Source organism: Clinocottus analis, unplaced genomic scaffold, assembly GCF_023055335.1.
Source record: "Clinocottus analis isolate CAN_PGR_092001 unplaced genomic scaffold, fCliAna1.0.p SCAF_9, whole genome shotgun sequence".
In the NCBI taxonomy this organism is placed as follows: domain Eukaryota; kingdom Metazoa; phylum Chordata; class Actinopteri; order Perciformes; family Cottidae; genus Clinocottus; species Clinocottus analis.
In genome coordinates, this window is record NW_027176251.1 from 7,117,197 (window position 1) to 7,134,105 (window position 16,909).

The following is a 16,909-nucleotide window of genomic DNA, read 5'->3' on the forward strand; positions in this document are numbered from 1 at the left end:
GGCTTTCACGTGTTCAAGCCTTATTTGACATTATAGCACACTTTTTGTATTATTTCTAAACAGGTCCATAAATTATGGTGTGATTGGTTTCCTTATCGCCAAAGATATCCTCCACCTGATTTTGCCTGATGGTAAGAGAAGCTCATAATTGTCATGTTGAGGTTACTTATAGTTTTTCAGATATCCAAAATGTCTTCTTTATACTCGACTTCATCCACAATCTGTCTGTTGTGTTGTAGTTTACTCTCAGAGTGAGATGGTGCATGCTGTGGGGGAATGTGTGTGGGCTCACTACCTCACTGTGACAGACAAAGCAGGCCGGGGTGGAGCGCTTCCTCTCTCAGCAGTGCAGCAGCAGGAGGTGTGGGTGCAGTATTCTGCCCTGCAGATAGCATTGCAGGTGAGCAGCAACTGTCAGGCATTTGTCTCTGTGTGCATAACAATATTTCAGCTAATACATCTACATTCCCCCCCCCACAGGCTTATCATCAGAGTCTAAAGAACCAGCCGAGTGACACCTCCATCTCAGGACTATCACACACTAGTCTGTTTTTCACATCGTTTTCACAGGTATAGTGATTCTATTATTAGATTATAACTGGCATCGCCTTTCCTCTCAGCTACTGATCAATGTATTTAATTGTGTTCCCTTTCCAGGCTCACTGTGTATCAGACCCATACAGCGAATTTATGCCATTGGAGCCTTCATTCTTGATCAAAGTGATTTGTGCCAAATCTGACCTGTGTCCCACAAGCCTGCAGTGCCCCCAAAAAAGCCAGCAGCATTCATTACAAAAATGCTGAGTACCACTGCTCTGAAGACCAGCAGGGCTTGTTTTTTTAGTCATAGATTATTAATATACTGATGTTTACAAATATTGTTACAAAGATAGTTTAGTATTACAGGTTGGTGGTTGGAATATGTACAGGTAAATACAAACCTGACATTTGTTGTATTAGTAGTTAAGATCTGTTTGGATTATCGTCAATTGCACACACATTTATGTCAATAAAATAAACATTTGAAAAACTATTTTCACTTCCTGTTTCATATATCTATGTTCTCGCTCTATAGCTACCATGGTAACAAAAAAAGTTTGTATCCGAGGTAACAATCACCTCAGACAACAACAATATCATTATTATCGTTCAAAGAACTCACACTCTCTGGCAATCAGCTGGAGAGATTAGGAGATTCATCCGGTCGATAAGAAATAGGCGAATCGACAAGATGAGGAATAAAACCTCACCCCGAGACGCGCAGAGAAACGCAAAAGACAAAACAGCGTTAAATGCCACCAAACAAGGAGCGAGGCCTTTGACCGGGAAAGGACTCGGGAAAGGAGGAGCAAAGTGTTTGGGCCGACTTCTGAAACGAGCCATCCAGAACCAGGAGCCTGCAGTGAGAGCAAAGGGCTCTCTGCCGAGTGAGTAGCGGCCAGCAACTACTATTTTAACGTTAAACTCAACTCAAAGTTACTTAAAGTTTATATATTTACATATACATACATACATCTATATATATATAATAAAATAACTCGTATGAAAAATTTAAGAAGACATCTCAGTGTCGTCAATAATATCCCTTCAATAAAATGTGCATTAGATTATAATTAAGTTTATATTCAACCCATAAATCAAAAATGGATTTGATCATTAGAACAAGATACACACACACTCTCTAGTCTTCATTTTATTTAATTAAATATTTGACTTAACACAACCTTCTCTTGTCTTTGTCGATCTTTCAGAGACTCCTATTCGCCTTTTAAAGCATCAAATCAAAACTGCGGCTGAGAGTGCACCCAAGACATATGGCACAAGGCCGAACTCGCCTGATCCCCGCCAGCTCATCCTCGGTTTGGTTTCCCAGTACAAACACCAAGGTCGCATGTCCATGGCAGAGCTCAAGCAGGCACTGGCTGATGGAGGCTACAATGTCGCCAAGGCTAACATGCGGAAGAACGTGTTAATGCAAAGGTTGGTTAACAATGAGACACTTGTTCGAACTACAAGGAATTCAGCACTCAGACTCGACAATAAGGTAAGAGGACCTTTTCCTTTAGTGTGATCACTTGTTTCCATCTGAATTTCAGTTTAGGTGACAGGACAAACGACACTGAATGCCAAACAGTAGGACAGAAAATTGCTGCTTAAATGCTCTGTACATAGTTTGAGAGTTGGCCGAAAATTAGAACATACTTGCAAGTTTCAATCCATTAAGTGCAGCAGCAGTTTTCTTCCCTGTGCGTTGCAGTGTTGGCTTGACCGTTACATTTCAACTTAGAGACAGCAGGTTTGTCTTGTCAATAATATTCCAAAATGACTTTTTTTTTCTCAAAAAAATCTGAAGCAGACAGGCACAACAACGCAAGTAAGGACAACTAGTGTGAAAACCCCATACTTAAAAGCTGATCTGAGGCAGAGAAGAATAGCCAGCAAATCCTTCAAAAGAGTTGAACAGAGACAGCCGAGGAAGACTCACAAACCAAAAGGCAAGACTCGCAAAGCAGCAGCCAAACCAAAAGGCAAGACTCGCAAAGCAGCAGCCAAACCAAAAGGCAAGACTCGCAAAGCAGCAGCCAAACCAAAAGGCAAGACTTACAAAGCAGCAGCCAAACCAAAAGGCAAGACTCGCAAAGCAGCAGCCAAACCAAAAGGCAAGACTCGCAAAGCAGCAGCCAAACCAAAAGGCAAGACTTACAAAGCAGCAGCCAAACCAAAAGGCAAGACTCGCAAAGCAGCAGCCAAACCAAAAGGCAAGACTCGCAAAGCAGCAGGAAGCAGGAAACACAGATATACAACTACCCAAGCAGTCTGGGTTCAAAAGGCAAGAAAGACCTGGAGACGTCAACCAAAGCTAAACAGACGTCGATAGATTACTTCATGGAGAAAACAGCCACCAAGATGGAAAAGCACAGCAACCTTGGGTAGCCAGGAAAAGAGCTCACTACTATTTGCATTGAGAGTAATGTAGTAATAAAATAAAACCTTTCAATCAATCAGAAATTGTATATTTTCTTTTGAATGAATCTGCAGAGTTAAAAATTACTTTCTATCATCTTATTTTTATTGTACACTTGGTTGCATGTTCGCAGGGTAATCCATGTACTCTATCATCTTTTAATATGTTGTCACCCCTGAGAAATTCACTCTTCAGTCTATATGAAAGAAAACAACTGATCATTTAGTCAAATAGTTTAATGCAACTGCATTGATTGATGATTCATAACTCAGTAAATGGTGAACTTGATAATGATATAACAAACAGCCTCTTAAAAGAAAAAGGAACATTTTGTACAGAAATTAGTTTTTCCCCCCACACGGTGACCAAACACCATCATACAAGTATACACATTCAGTGTATAACAGTCATGTCTGTGGTCTCTGCGAAATGGAGATCATATCCATTCCTTCTCCATTAAAAAAGGTCCATGTCTCTGCCAGGTCAACACTCGTAGTTTATTGACCGTTTGTCACAGGACACCCCACACTTCCTCAAAGGCAGAGCACATCTTTGCACAGGTCAGTGCCGCAGAGAGGGGGTAGTTACTGATGGACACTGTCTTTTCTGTGTAGTCCACATTCACCTAATAAAGACACATAGATTGGTACCATAGATATTTGATGTTTAGAGCAGTGAAAAAGCTACCATTTATCGACATTTCTTACCGCTCCATGTGCAAAGGCTCCAATCACCACTGCAGCCGGTCCCTCTGGCACCAAAGACCGAGGACAGACGGCCTCTCCAGTAGCAGAGAAGGAGGTGGACATGCGGGGGCAGCCGGGAGGGAGATGGTCAGACACTGGGTTTTTAATCATCCTCAAAAGCCTTTGAGGGCCATCAGAGGCCCTGACACTCAGCTTGTGCAGCAGCTGAACTGAAATACAAGAAGAGACGAAAGAATGATCAGGAGATCAGTGAGGCAGAGGCAGGGTTTAGGACATGAAACAATAAAAGAGGCGACAGAAAGTTTTTTACTTTGCCTGCACAAACCTCAACTCACATATATGTGGTTTAAAAAGAAAGCATTCAACAACAATAGTTTACCCATAAGGCCGCAGAAGCGAGTAAAGGTTCTAGGGATGCGGGTCTGTGGGTTGATCTCTATCAAGGCGTTCTTCTCTGTATGGATGTAAACCTGCAACAGGCCTGCCCTGTTCAGGGGGCTGTCCATCAACATGAGCAGGCTCTGGTAAGAGTAAATACAAATATTTAAGTTTTTTATGAAAAAACAACAACACAGCAATGACAAAGATGGACCAAAAACACTATTATACATTTAAACAAATAGTGGAAGTAGAGTTTTATTGATACTATTACTGCTTTTATATATATATATATATATATATATATATATATATATATATATATATACATACATACATACATACATATATATATATATATATATATATATATATATATATATATATATATATATACACACACACACACACACACACACACAATAAAAGTCGACAACTTCCTTCTTAATTATTGTCTTACATACACGCAGATACAGACAGTAATAGACAGAGTCAAGCGGGAGATAAACATATTTGATTCAATTGATGTACTTCTATGACTCATGTACATGTCAGGGTTGTACCACGTTGAATGCACTTATAAACACGTTGGATGCTAAATTTAGCGTCATACCAGACCTCATACTATCTCCTCAAATGTCTTATTTAAATAATATTTAATTGAAATAACACGTGACTTCTCTCCGACTAAAGGTCACGACAGACCTATGTTAGTACAGTTGTGCACACTATTCGTAATGAATGCTGAGTTACCTGGTGTGTGATGTCTGGTCGTATATGTCCCGGATTCCTTCCACTTTTGACGATCATATTTTTGTGTTGGTCACAGTTTAACAGCTCAAAGGTTTTTCCGACCTGTACAATAAAAAACATTTCATTATTGTGAAGTTAGCCCAGTTTAAAGAAAGATATAACGCTATTGTCGTCACTTCTACTGGGAGGAGGTAGGAGCTGCATCACAACAACACACAGACACGACCCTCAAGACTCACCTTCACGGTTTCTAACGAAGCTCCCTCCAGAATCACAACCAGTCTTCTATCTGCCATGCGGTCGTGCAGGCTGCGGAGATGTTTGGCAGGTTTAGGCTCATATTCGTCCAAATGTTCAAGACCACGCTTCTTCTCATTAGTGGCCGCCATGATGCCTGTGTATGGATTGTCGCAGAATTGGTGCGTCACTGTTAAAATTAATAAAGAAAAAAAAACAATAAAGTTCACTTTCAAGAGTGCGTGTCTTACAACAAATAAGTGCTCACTAAACAAAAGCTACGCTAATATTGTAATAAAGTGCTATTTTGAACAAAGAAAAAAGAATAAAACATGTGTGCGCGCGCGCCAGAGCACTGCATCGACGCCTTCGAGACGTCACCTATTTGCGACGGATGTCCTTCCACAACGTGTTTAAGAAAAATTCACGTGTGGGTATTTTAATCTTACAGCGTACAAGCAGAAGTCTGATTAAAAAGGAACAGATTCACCGGTGAGTTTGAGGATAATTACTGCTGAGATCATTATGTGGTGTTAATAGTGTGAATAGTCGAGGTCGTAATTTTAACTTGCAAACACGACATGCGGAGTTGGGTCAATTTACGTAAATTCTCTGTCTGGCTGATCGTTTCACTCTATTTTGTCAGTACTATGTCACTTCTAAAGAACAAAAGCATTTGTACGCATTATCAGTTAATACGTATGTACGTATGTCGCAATGAATGTAATTTGTAATCCATACAAAAACAATTTGTAGAAAGTAAGAAAAAAAATAAAAGTACTTATGGTGAACTGCGTCACGTGTGAGACGCTATGCGGCCCAACTCCTGATCAACTTTAAAGTAGATGCCTACTAGTGGATGCCTTAAAAGATATCATAAGTGAATTCAAGTCATACAATTTGTCTGCTGGCCTTCCCAGGTCGTTATAGATTAATTTGATTGACTTAAATTAACGTTGTTTCACATTATTTGTCATGATGAGCTGCTTATTTCAATAAGTGCTGCTGTCTTTTTCCAAAGACCATAATATATTTGTTTCTAAGAAAATATTATACGTAAGCTCTTATATCCTGATTAGACTGTCAATACAATTTGAATACAATTCAAGCACTGTAAGATACATTTGTCTAAGTGTCAACAAAGATATAGGTTGAGTTCAATAAAGTCACAAACATTTCTTAATTTATCTAAACATATAACCTCTATTTTACATTTCTTGAGATTTTGTCCTGAAAATTCAAACAAGATTTGCAAAAACACCACAGATTAACTAGTTTTCTAAATGAGGTTCAGTACAAAAAGCTGTAACTTACTGTGTGTAAGTATGTGTAAAAGTTATGTGCTTCTAAGCATCAGATTACAGCAGGTTAGCAACACTGGCATCTGTTCATATATATACTGACCATGTTTATTGATTTGAAAAGACGAACATAATTTTCTCTGTGTAGCTTGGAGTCATGGGCCGGAAGTTGGATCCCAACAGCCAGGTGAAGAGAGGGCCAGGGAGAAAATCCAGGAAGCAGAAAGGAGCAGAGATTGAGTTGGCCAAGTTTATAACTGATGGTAATTATCAGCTATTTATGAGGACACACAATAACTCTGGAAATCTGTGCCATAAAGTTTACAAACACTTCTTTTGGCTGACTGCATCATTCTCCCTTTTTTTTTTTTTTGCAGATGAAGCAGGACCAAAACGCCTGTCGAGTAGAGGCAGGAAAAGGTAAGAGGTTGACTCGTTTATACAACGTAAAATAACATTACTGTTTACAAGTTCAATCATTCATATTGTCATTTTACAGAGCTGCAAAAAGAGTCCAGAAATTGAAAAAACCTAAAGACGTTGCTGCTGCTGCTGCTGCTGCTGAAGAACAGCCCAAGAAAGGTATCCACATCAGTGTTTGCACATGTGGTTGGGATGTTTTCTAGAAACAAGTGCATATAATTACAACCTAGCTCCTGAATAGAAGGAAAACAATAAATGTCTAGTTGACTTCAACTGACTTGCCCTTTAAATTGAAGTGATGTTTAAGATCTGCATATTTTTTATCCTAAAGGATTCACTGATGAGAACAGTAAATGGTTGAAACCAGCAAAGAGGAAAAGAGAAATTGATGAACCTGAAGGTGATGATGATGATGATGACAGTGATGAGCACTGGGAGCTGGAGGAGGACCTGGAGGAGGAGGAACAGGAAAGGGCAAAAAAGGGAGCAAAGGACCAAGAAAAGAAAGGTGCTAAACTAGAAATTGATGATGATGATGACGATGATGACGACGACGACGACGACGACGATGATGATGATGATGAAATGGTTGACGACTATGGTGCCGTTGATGAAAGCAGTGGGGAGGAAGCAGCTGCCGAAGACGACAGTGATGGAGAGGAAGTATGTGCAATTGTTCCATATGTTTTTGTTGTGTTTCTCTGTATTTAAGACTTGAAATTTGACAAATTGTGACTCAAATGTTTACATTTAATTATTCAACAAATTCCAGAAGTGTGTCTTACGGTTAATATGATAAACAGTAAATTTGCTTTAGTGACAACTTTCCTCCTTTTTTTCACATTTAGCTTCTTCCCATTGAGCGTGCAGCCAAGAAAGAGAAGAAGAAGAAGGAAACCATGGCTGAAGAGAGTGATGAGGAGGATGAAGATGGTGGTGATGATGATGAGGAAAATAAATCAGTTGCTGATTCTGATGAGGATGATACAGTACAAGCCAACATGGATGAAATAGATGCCTTCAGGCTACCTGGTGCAGAGGAAAGTGAGAGAGAAAGTAAGTAACTTACAATTATTTCCAAAAATATTCTTCTCTTTTAAAAACTGGTCTAAATTATTTTCTTATCCGCATTGTCAGATATCCTTCCTCTGGATCTGAAGACAATCTATCAAAGAATTAAGGACAACGTTGATGTCCTATGTAATTTCTCAACAAAAAGGGAAGCAGGGAAAGAAAGGTCAGAGTACATCTCTCTCCTGAAGAAGGATCTCTGTACTTATTACAGCTACAACAACTTCCTCATTGAGAAATTCATGGACCTCTTCCCTCTCTCAGAGGTGGGTGTTTGTATTTCTTTCTCCTCTGTCCTAACACAGACATTGTGATATTCTTCTCATGTTTGGCATGTTGCTGTCGTCAAGACCTGATTGAGAATGTGTGTTGAGTTAAATGTTTTTTTACTGCAAAGTTTGTTTTTAAATTAGTTTTTTTTTCTTGCTTACAGCTGGTTGATTTTCTTGAGGCCAATGAGATTCAGAGACCCGTCACTATTCGGACCAACACACTGAAAACAAGGAGAAGGGATCTTGCCCAGGTAACAGCTCGGGGTGGGAGAGATTCTTCAAATACTTGATGTGTATTTTATACGTCAACTTACTATGAAGCATAAATAAAGTAGTAATATATTGTGTTTGTTTAGAGAATGTAACAACACTTTATGTCAAAGAAATAACATACAAATTTGATTTATGTAGTTAACGGAACAAAAACTACACATGTTGTAGCCTTTTTGTAAACAAATGGCAGAGATGAATAGAAGATTAATTAATTAATTGTTTGGCTTTAGTTTTGAGTATGTTGTTAACCCAGAAAAATATTGCCTTCAAGTTCTCAGATGTTGAACTATGGCCTGTTTTTTCTTGTTTTAGGCTTTGATCAACAGAGGAGTGAACCTTGATCCACTGGGAAAATGGTCTAAAGTTGGTTTGGTCATCTATGACTCCTCAGTACCTGTTGGTACGTTTCAGCACATCAACAATCTGACTGAAGCTGTTAACGACTACACAAGCTCTAATTGTATAATGCCTTTCATGTTTTAAAACAGGTGCAACCCCAGAGTATCTGTCTGGTCAGTATATGCTGCAAGGAGCCTCTAGTTTTCTGCCCGTCATGGCGCTTTCGCCACAAGAGGGAGAGTTGGTGTTGGACATGAGCTCAGCTCCAGGAGGCAAGACGACCTATATCGGTAAGATGTGCTGAAGTTATACATTGTGATACTCATTTAATAGGCGCTTCCAACTGTTTAAGGTGGTCTTGCTTTGCAACTAATGATTATTTTCATCACGTATTGATCTGCTGATTATTATCTTTGATTAATGGATTAAACATTGCTTTTATAAAATGCAAGAGAATTGTGAGAAATGCCCTTAATAATAATAATAATAATAATAATAATAATAATAATGATAATGCCCTAATTAATTAGCACATTACTTATTTAAAGGTCTTGTATTTAGAGCATCTAGTGGTGAGATTTCAGATTGCAAACAAATGACAACTTTGGTGGCCGATGCAAAAGCGCAAATGGCCCCACCTGGCCTCATTTGTTTTGTCCGTTCTGGGCCACTGTAGAAACATGGCGAACGCCAACTCTTGTCAAGTGCTAAATCTGTTTTATGACATTTGTGAACGTTCAACCCTCAGCTCAGCTGATGAGAAACACTGGGATGATCGTGGCTAATGATGCCAACGCTGACAGATTGAAGAGTGTTGTAGGCAACGTCCATCGCCTGGGGGTCACCAACACCGTTATCTGCAACTATGATGGAAGGCAGTTCCCAAAGGTGACGTTCACATGTGTAGAAAAACCTGATCTCTGTGGTTTACCCTTGAGTTTTATGAAGTGTGCTAACTTGTTGAAACCGTTTGTTCACAGGTGATGAGTGGGTTTGACAGAGTGCTGCTTGACGCTCCTTGCTCAGGCACAGGAGTCATCGCTAAAGATCCAGCTGTGAAAACCAGCAAGGTAAAGCACAGTTCACTGCTTACAAATGCACTCGAATATATTCTTTTGGTTTCAATTATGTTTTGATAGCTGTTTTTCTTCTACACGCTTATTACCTTGACAGGATGAGGCCGACATCCAGCGAGCTGCTCACTTGCAGAAAGAACTGATTCTGTCTGCCATTGACTCCGTCAATGCTGAGTCCTCTTCGGGAGGATATCTGGTCTACTGCACATGTTCAATAATGGTAAATAGCTAATTCCTCTTTCGGTTTACTTGTTATATGTGAGTATTTAGAAGAGAGGTTTGGGTACTGATCAAAATGTATTCCACCAGGTGGAGGAGAACGAATGGGTGGTAGACTACGCTTTAAAGAAAAGAAATGTCAAATTAGTTCCTGTTGGACTTGACTTTGGCAAGGAAGGCTTCACCAGGTAAATATGACCCCCGCGGCGGTTGAGTTATTGAAAGGCAGGGACTCTGATCTTCAACCCTAAATTTGTTTTTCCATTCTTTTAGGTTCAAGGAACGTAGATTTCATCCTACTATGCGACTGTCTCGACGATTTTACCCTCATTCCCACAATATGGATGGATTTTTTGTGGCCAAGCTGAAGAAATTCTCCAATGTAATTCCAACTACGTCTGCAGGCAAAGGTAACACTTTTTCGCATGAGCACTTCCCAATTTTCATCATGTTGCTTAACATTTTAAACATGAACTCACCCTCTGTTAAATATGTAGAAGAAGACGATACGGATGCTCCTGAGGCGACAGCTGTGATCAGCTCCTCTGAGGAGAAACCATCCAAAAGTGACAAGAAAAAGATGGTTCCCAGCAAGGCAGGAGGCTTGAAGGGAAAACCTCATGCCAATGGAACAGCAGCCAAGAAAACTGCAAACATCAAGCCAAAAGGCAAAAAGGACTCACCTTCGGGACCAAAAAAGGCAAAGATTGCCAAGATGGATGGAGAGACTGTGCAAAGGGCAGAGGCGAAGAAGCCCGCCGCGAAGACATCTGACGAGACTAAAGCATCAAAGGCTGACAAAAAGGAGAGCAGATTTGAGAAAAAGCAAGGCAAAAACAGAAAAGCAGCCGTGAAGACAAAGAAGAGAATGGGAAAGAATAAATTCAGAAAGCTGAAGGCCATGTTGGGGAAAAAAGATGTAGAATGATGACGTGTACACCATGATTAATAGTATCAGATTATGTAAAAATGTTGTCGAGCTTCCTTGCAGACCTCGCTCCCTTCATCTAACAAATGTGTGTGTGCTGTTATTTCTAAGCAGCAATACTCTTCCTCACTGTACTGTGTGTGTCAGCCAGATGTTATCTGTAATGCCCATATACGAGTGACTTAGACTGGTTATAGAGGCTCAAACTGGGTCTTTTCTTATGTATTCCAGAATATTCATAATGTTTGTCTGTTGATTTAATTCCAGGGTCGGGACAACGTCCATAAATCTATGAATCTGTGAAACATAATAAATCTTTTAAGATACTTCAGATCATCACTTGTTCAATTCATTATTCATCAGTGGGTCTTTTGGGTACACAAAGATCATTGGCTCATTTGATGCATACAGCTCAATGTTGAAGCCAGTTAGGGTAACCATGTACATTTAAAAGATTTCACTTGACTATCTCTTTTTACATATTTGACATTTACAAATGTAGTTTGACGTGTGAATTTTACTTTTGATAACTCATAATTCCAGTTTCTAACATCTACAATTTAAATTGTTAAACGTCTAAGTTGATGCCTTTGATTGAAATTATGAGTATTCACAACTCCATACAAGGTATCTTTAATTGTAAGTTCTGTCTAGTCATAATGTAAAGAGTCCTACATTGTCAGATATTGAAAAATGTAATCCGATTATCAAAATAATCCAATTCATTGTTATAAATCAATGCAATTGTATGTTTTTGAATTAGAGGTTTTACTAGGTCCTAAATGGATTGCAGACATCTTGAATCCTGTCAATCTTAAATGGGGTAAAGAGTCGCGCCATATGCAAACTAGTATTGATTACATGTGTTTCTCTTTGATAATTGTATATTCCTAGCCTGTGAAGCAGCCAATCAGTTTGGTCCATTTCGGACCGGAAGCTGTGTTGTTTACGTTTTCTAAGATGGCGGCGGGGATGTATTTGGAGCATTATTTGGACAGTAAGCTATTTATTATGAGTCTTAATGCTGAACAACATTTTGTTTTACTTGGCTCGCTCTGTGGTTTGTCTTTAGCTGTGTAACGAAGCCCCAGCGCGACCCTCGTGCGGAATCAACCGAAGTAACCGTTTCCTAACGGTCCGCGGGTTTAGGCTCGGTCTATTTGCTGGGGTCGCATTTTAAAGCGGCGCACCCGAACGACAGAGGATGCCGTTTGAGATTGCACGCACACATTGTACTGTAACAAGTCACTTGGCCTTATTTTAATTCATTGCACATGCAGCATGTTCTGGTTCCCTTCGCTCTTCACTGTGATGTATGAATGTTAGCTGAAGAGTCATGCAGCGCACATGATAAAGCGCGCTGTCCTGCTCGAAATAACATTACTGTCGCATGTTGGGCTCCCTGGAAGCAGGATTAAACTGTTTGTTGTCTCCACCTTCACAACGCCAGGCATCGAAAACTTGCCCTTCGAGTTGCAGAGAAACTTCAATCTGATGAGGGATCTAGATCAGCGCACAGAGGGTGAGAACAATGAGCTGCTGTCTAATAACTGTGCATCTTTACTCTTGTTTGACTCTTCTGAGCTGAAGACGCACATCTGCGGCGCTGTTAGAGCCCCGCTGCAGCCCACTGCGCCACCCCAAAGTCTCATGATTGAACACTGTAAACTGTGCACTGGTTCCCAACCTAGGGGTCGTGGTCGCCCAAAAGGATCCTAAGGAGAGTCTGAGCGGCCAAAAGATGATTATTTGAATACGAAAATTAGGGGGTAAAAACATTTACAATACAAAATTGTGTGTGTGTGTGTGTATATATATATATATATATATATATATATATATATATATATATATATATATATATATATATATATATATATATATATATATATATATATTTGTATTTGTTTATCTCCAATGTTTTCCCTTTTCTTATAGATAAGTAAACTTCTTCAGCTCACAAAAAACACCCTTTAAATTAATACAATCCAAGACTTAGGCATCATTTTTTGATTGAACTGCTCACAACTAATAATCTGTCTTAAATCTAAACACATTACTTAATTTTAAGGGGTCAACAGCCAAACAGATTGGGAATCACTGATATGCAGTAGAATATTAGTTCATATTCAATAACAGACTTAAGGTAATAATTTGCTTTTGCCAGTTTTAGTATAATATGTTGTGAGTGATGTTAAAATAACTAAGTATTCTAACTAGTAACCATGCTATTTCATGTCCTATTCAACAGAAGCTGTTTATAATAAACAATAAAGCAAACGCCTATGATTTAAGTAAACTATCACTGCTATTATTATTTGTATATTTTTGTATTTACTTTAAATAACTTTGACTTTTTGACAGTTACAATGTTGTGTTGTATGTTTTACAGTACTAAGTATCACTTGTCTGTCTTTTAGATCTAAAGGGACAGATAGACTCTCTGGCTAAAGAGTACACAGCCAACGCGCGGACTCTATCCTCTGAACAGAAGCTGTCCATACTAAGGCAGATTCAGCAGTCTTACAGTAAATGCAAGGAATTTGGAGATGATAAAGTGCAACTGGCCATGCAGACCTACGAGATGGTTAGTATCTTAGAAATAGACATAATATTGGACATACATCTGTCAGTAATTTGGGATCGAGATAGACCCTTCATACCTCAATCAGTTGGCTGAAGGTCTATTTTCTGCAGGTCGACAAACACATCAGACGTCTTGACACAGACCTGGCTCGATTTGAGGCCGACCTGAAGGAAAAACAGATTGAGAGCACGGACTATGATTCCACCTCCAGCAAGGGGAAGAAAGGTGTGTGTTCTCAATATTGGCTTGATATGTCTTGTGTGTTTTTTTTTGCACGGAAGACTGTCAGGGTAACCAAAACCACATCTAGTGAAATAATAAAGTTGTTTTGTAATTCCAGTTGAAACCAGACAGAAGGAAAAGAAGACAGCTAAAACAAGGTCTAAAGTGAAGAGCTCAGATGAAGATGGAAGTCCTAAGAGTGCACAGAAGAAAGTCAAACTTCTCCAACCGTATGTTGTGTATCTTATGTCCAGCTTGTGATGGCTATGTGTTTACTTTTTGGGTTTGAAATTGTAATTTTAGTTTTATGATCATATTGACTTCCTCATTACTTTTCTCCATCATCAGAGGAGAATTCAACAGCCCTGCCACCAACTTTGGAAATGTGCACCCATCTGATGTGCTGGACATGCCCGTGGACCCCAACGAACCCACCTACTGTCTGTGTCATCAGGTCTCTTACGGCGAGATGATCGGCTGCGACAACACTGATGTAAGTTTGGTTTTTTGAAAACCAAAAAATATATTGAAAACAAATGTAGATTAAGAGAATTTAACAGGCAACAAAAGAGGGTAGAACATAGGAGAAAAGAGCTCACAACATGGTTCTCATTGCAAATACAAATACAGACCTGAATGGACAAAAATACAGACAAAGAAAAATGTTTAATGAATACGGACATTTTTCAAAAGACAAGATTCAAGGTTTTTTGCCTTTTGTGCCTCTCTGAGTTAACATTTTTGGAATTAAAAACACTATAATAAGAAAGAGACAAAGTATAAAATATAAAACACTATACATACATATATGTTAAATAACAGTAATAAATAGGCTAGTCCTGAGTGCTGTTCCTGGATTGTGAAAAGAGGGAAAAGGGGAGAGTTATGTGGGGATATTGCACGTTTTAAGAGATGGACGTTATGTGGGGATATTGCACAGTTAGAATATTTCACCTTCATCAGAAAGTATACGACACAAGATTTAATATACCTTCTGATAAAGGTATATAAAAATCATGGTTTTCCTTTTTGTTTTGTACCTTCTGGACTGTATATCCGTTTTCCCTATTGCTGAGGAGTTGCACTGCCTATATTCATCAATAATAATTGTGGAGTTTTTGTATGAATATTTGCTAAAAAATTATATATTTTTTGGACATGCATGACATCTGATAATACAGACAATGTATTTATTTCAGTTCAAAAGACATGACATTTGAATTACCTTTCATTACATTTGAAACAACCTATAATTCAATGTTTTTTTTAAATTTTTATTTCAATAACATTAACGTCAAATACCAACTATCACAAAGGTCAACAACAATGCACTTTAATGGTACAGGCCTGAAATTGAGAAGATTGAATAAGAATTTTTAATATGTTATATATGTTATATATCAATAATGTGCTATTGTACAGAGTACCAGTACATCCTATATATATATATATATATATATATATATATATATATATATATATATATATATATATATATATATATATATATATATATACATATATATATATATATATATATATATATATATATATATATATATACATATATATATATATATATATATATATATATATATATATATATATATATATACATATATATATATATATGTATATATATGTATACATATACATATATATATATATATGTATATATATGTATACATATACATATATATATATATATGTATATATATATACATATATATATATATACATATATATATACATATATGTATGTATATATATATATATATATATATACATATATATATATATATATATATATATATATATATATATATATATATATATATATATATATATATATATATATATATATATGCACGCACACACACACACACACACACACACACACAAGGTCACAGATGACAGAGCAAGGGATAAATTAGCAGATGCAACACTTTCCACAATATATGTGATGTCTCTCTTTCAAAAGATTGATTTTACTTTTGAGCTCATGTTTTGTCTCGACTAAGTGCTCTATTTGCAGGAAAACTAAACAGAACATTGTTTTGTTGTTTGGTCTTTTCTCCAGTGCTCCATTGAGTGGTTTCATTTTGCATGCGTGGGCCTGACAACCAAACCGAGAGGCAAATGGTAAGAAACCCAGGCTGTAATGTACGATCCTGAAGTGTGAATTGTTACTTATTCAAGTCAACTAAATAGTTTTGCTGGGTGTTTTCTTTTTATTATGCAGGTATTGTCCACGATGCTCTCAAGACAGAAAGAGAAAATAAAAATAAAAACTGGAAAAAAACATGGACACAGATAGATGGAAAATGAGAAGAATATTTCTTCATTAGTTACTAGCATTTTTGTTTCTCATCTTCCTTAACTTTTGGTGCATTTACTTTTGGTTTATGTAATTTGCCTTGGTCTGATGCGGTGTGTGTGTGAAAGAGCCAAGTGGTTACAAATGTATTTAATATTTGTTTTTTAAACAGTTAACAGGTTTTTTCCCCGTTACTTTTGGTGCTCTTATTGTGATTTATTTTTTTACATTTTGTTTCAGACATGAATAATAAACACTACAACTGCCCCCAGTGGTTTAACAGTTCCAAGTTGTCACAATACTTAATACTATATTCACATGTACTACAAAATGTTCTCTGAAACACGTTAGGCCATGGATACTTGTTTGCTTTGTTGTATAGTTAGTTTCTTGTGCGTAGCCTTGAAACACTAGTTTTATGTTTCAAGTATAAGGAGACGTCAAACGAACACAAGGACAAATGCTGCATCCCGACAGTATTAGTTATCTCTGGGTAGTGAGTTAATACCATTTAATTTTAACATTTGATTGAGTGCTGTATAGAAAGTAAGACATTTCGTGAAAAGTATTGTCATTTCTGTAGCTGAAACATTGGAACAATGGAGAGGGGGTGATTGTGTTGTCAATCATTTGAATACAGCTACTACCTCAAAAAAAAACGTGCCTCTGTGGTCTTTTTTATCAGATAAATCTGCCTTTTCAACTCTGACGTTGTGTTAGTGTAAACAGTCCTCCTGCAGGGTGCAGTACTCACAGTCCTCCTGCAGGGGGCAGTGCTCACAGTCCTCCTGCAGGGGGCAGTGCTCACAGTCCTCCTGCAGGGGGCAGTGCTCACAGTCCT

General features: G+C 37.9%; 5 protein-coding genes across 5 annotated transcripts in view; 4 read left to right on the forward strand and 1 right to left on the reverse strand.

Moving 5' to 3' along the window:
* kel (Kell metallo-endopeptidase (Kell blood group)) overlaps window positions 1-904 on the forward strand; it is a 5,961-nt gene extending 5,057 nt beyond the window's left edge. Inside the window, exons 16-19 of the mRNA XM_068569730.1 lie at window positions 64-131; window positions 240-400; window positions 481-570; window positions 658-904. Of these exons, the coding sequence (XP_068425831.1) occupies window positions 64-131; window positions 240-400; window positions 481-570; window positions 658-804 (466 nt within the window). The 3' untranslated portion in view covers window positions 805-904. The remainder of the gene's footprint in view (window positions 1-63; window positions 132-239; window positions 401-480; window positions 571-657) is intronic.
* A 241-nt stretch (window positions 905-1,145) lies between these two features.
* On the forward strand, window positions 1,146-3,009 carry LOC137780760 (histone H1-like). The gene is made up of 3 exons (XM_068568964.1): window positions 1,146-1,427; window positions 1,752-2,044; window positions 2,354-3,009. Exons 1-3 carry the CDS (start codon window positions 1,232-1,234, stop codon window positions 2,876-2,878), a joined length of 1,014 nt encoding a protein of 337 aa, XP_068425065.1. The 5' UTR covers window positions 1,146-1,231; the 3' UTR covers window positions 2,879-3,009.
* A 111-nt stretch (window positions 3,010-3,120) lies between these two features.
* On the reverse strand, window positions 3,121-5,194 carry emg1 (EMG1 N1-specific pseudouridine methyltransferase). The gene is made up of 5 exons (XM_068568965.1): window positions 5,043-5,194; window positions 4,804-4,905; window positions 4,052-4,193; window positions 3,673-3,881; window positions 3,121-3,590 (listed from the first exon to the last, which is right to left on the reverse strand). Exons 1-5 carry the CDS (start codon window positions 5,190-5,192, stop codon window positions 3,477-3,479), a joined length of 717 nt encoding a protein of 238 aa, XP_068425066.1. The 5' UTR covers window positions 5,193-5,194; the 3' UTR covers window positions 3,121-3,476.
* A 237-nt stretch (window positions 5,195-5,431) lies between these two features.
* nop2 (NOP2 nucleolar protein homolog (yeast)) lies at window positions 5,432-11,238 on the forward strand. Its single transcript, XM_068569759.1, has 16 exons — window positions 5,432-5,532; window positions 6,490-6,604; window positions 6,719-6,761; window positions 6,841-6,923; window positions 7,096-7,427; window positions 7,613-7,820; window positions 7,902-8,101; window positions 8,269-8,358; window positions 8,693-8,780; window positions 8,869-9,009; window positions 9,468-9,607; window positions 9,700-9,789; window positions 9,893-10,015; window positions 10,105-10,202; window positions 10,288-10,424; window positions 10,512-11,238. The coding sequence occupies exons 2-16, from the start codon at window positions 6,499-6,501 to the stop codon at window positions 10,940-10,942; spliced, it is 2,310 nt and encodes a 769-aa protein (XP_068425860.1). The 5' UTR covers window positions 5,432-5,532; window positions 6,490-6,498; the 3' UTR covers window positions 10,943-11,238.
* Window positions 11,239-11,803: 565 nt separating this feature from the next.
* Window positions 11,804-16,722, forward strand: ing4 (inhibitor of growth family, member 4). The gene is made up of 8 exons (XM_068569807.1): window positions 11,804-11,939; window positions 12,393-12,464; window positions 13,363-13,529; window positions 13,640-13,754; window positions 13,870-13,981; window positions 14,100-14,244; window positions 15,832-15,893; window positions 15,994-16,722. Exons 1-8 carry the CDS (start codon window positions 11,903-11,905, stop codon window positions 16,031-16,033), a joined length of 750 nt encoding a protein of 249 aa, XP_068425908.1. The 5' UTR covers window positions 11,804-11,902; the 3' UTR covers window positions 16,034-16,722.
* Window positions 16,723-16,909: the final 187 nt, after the last annotated feature.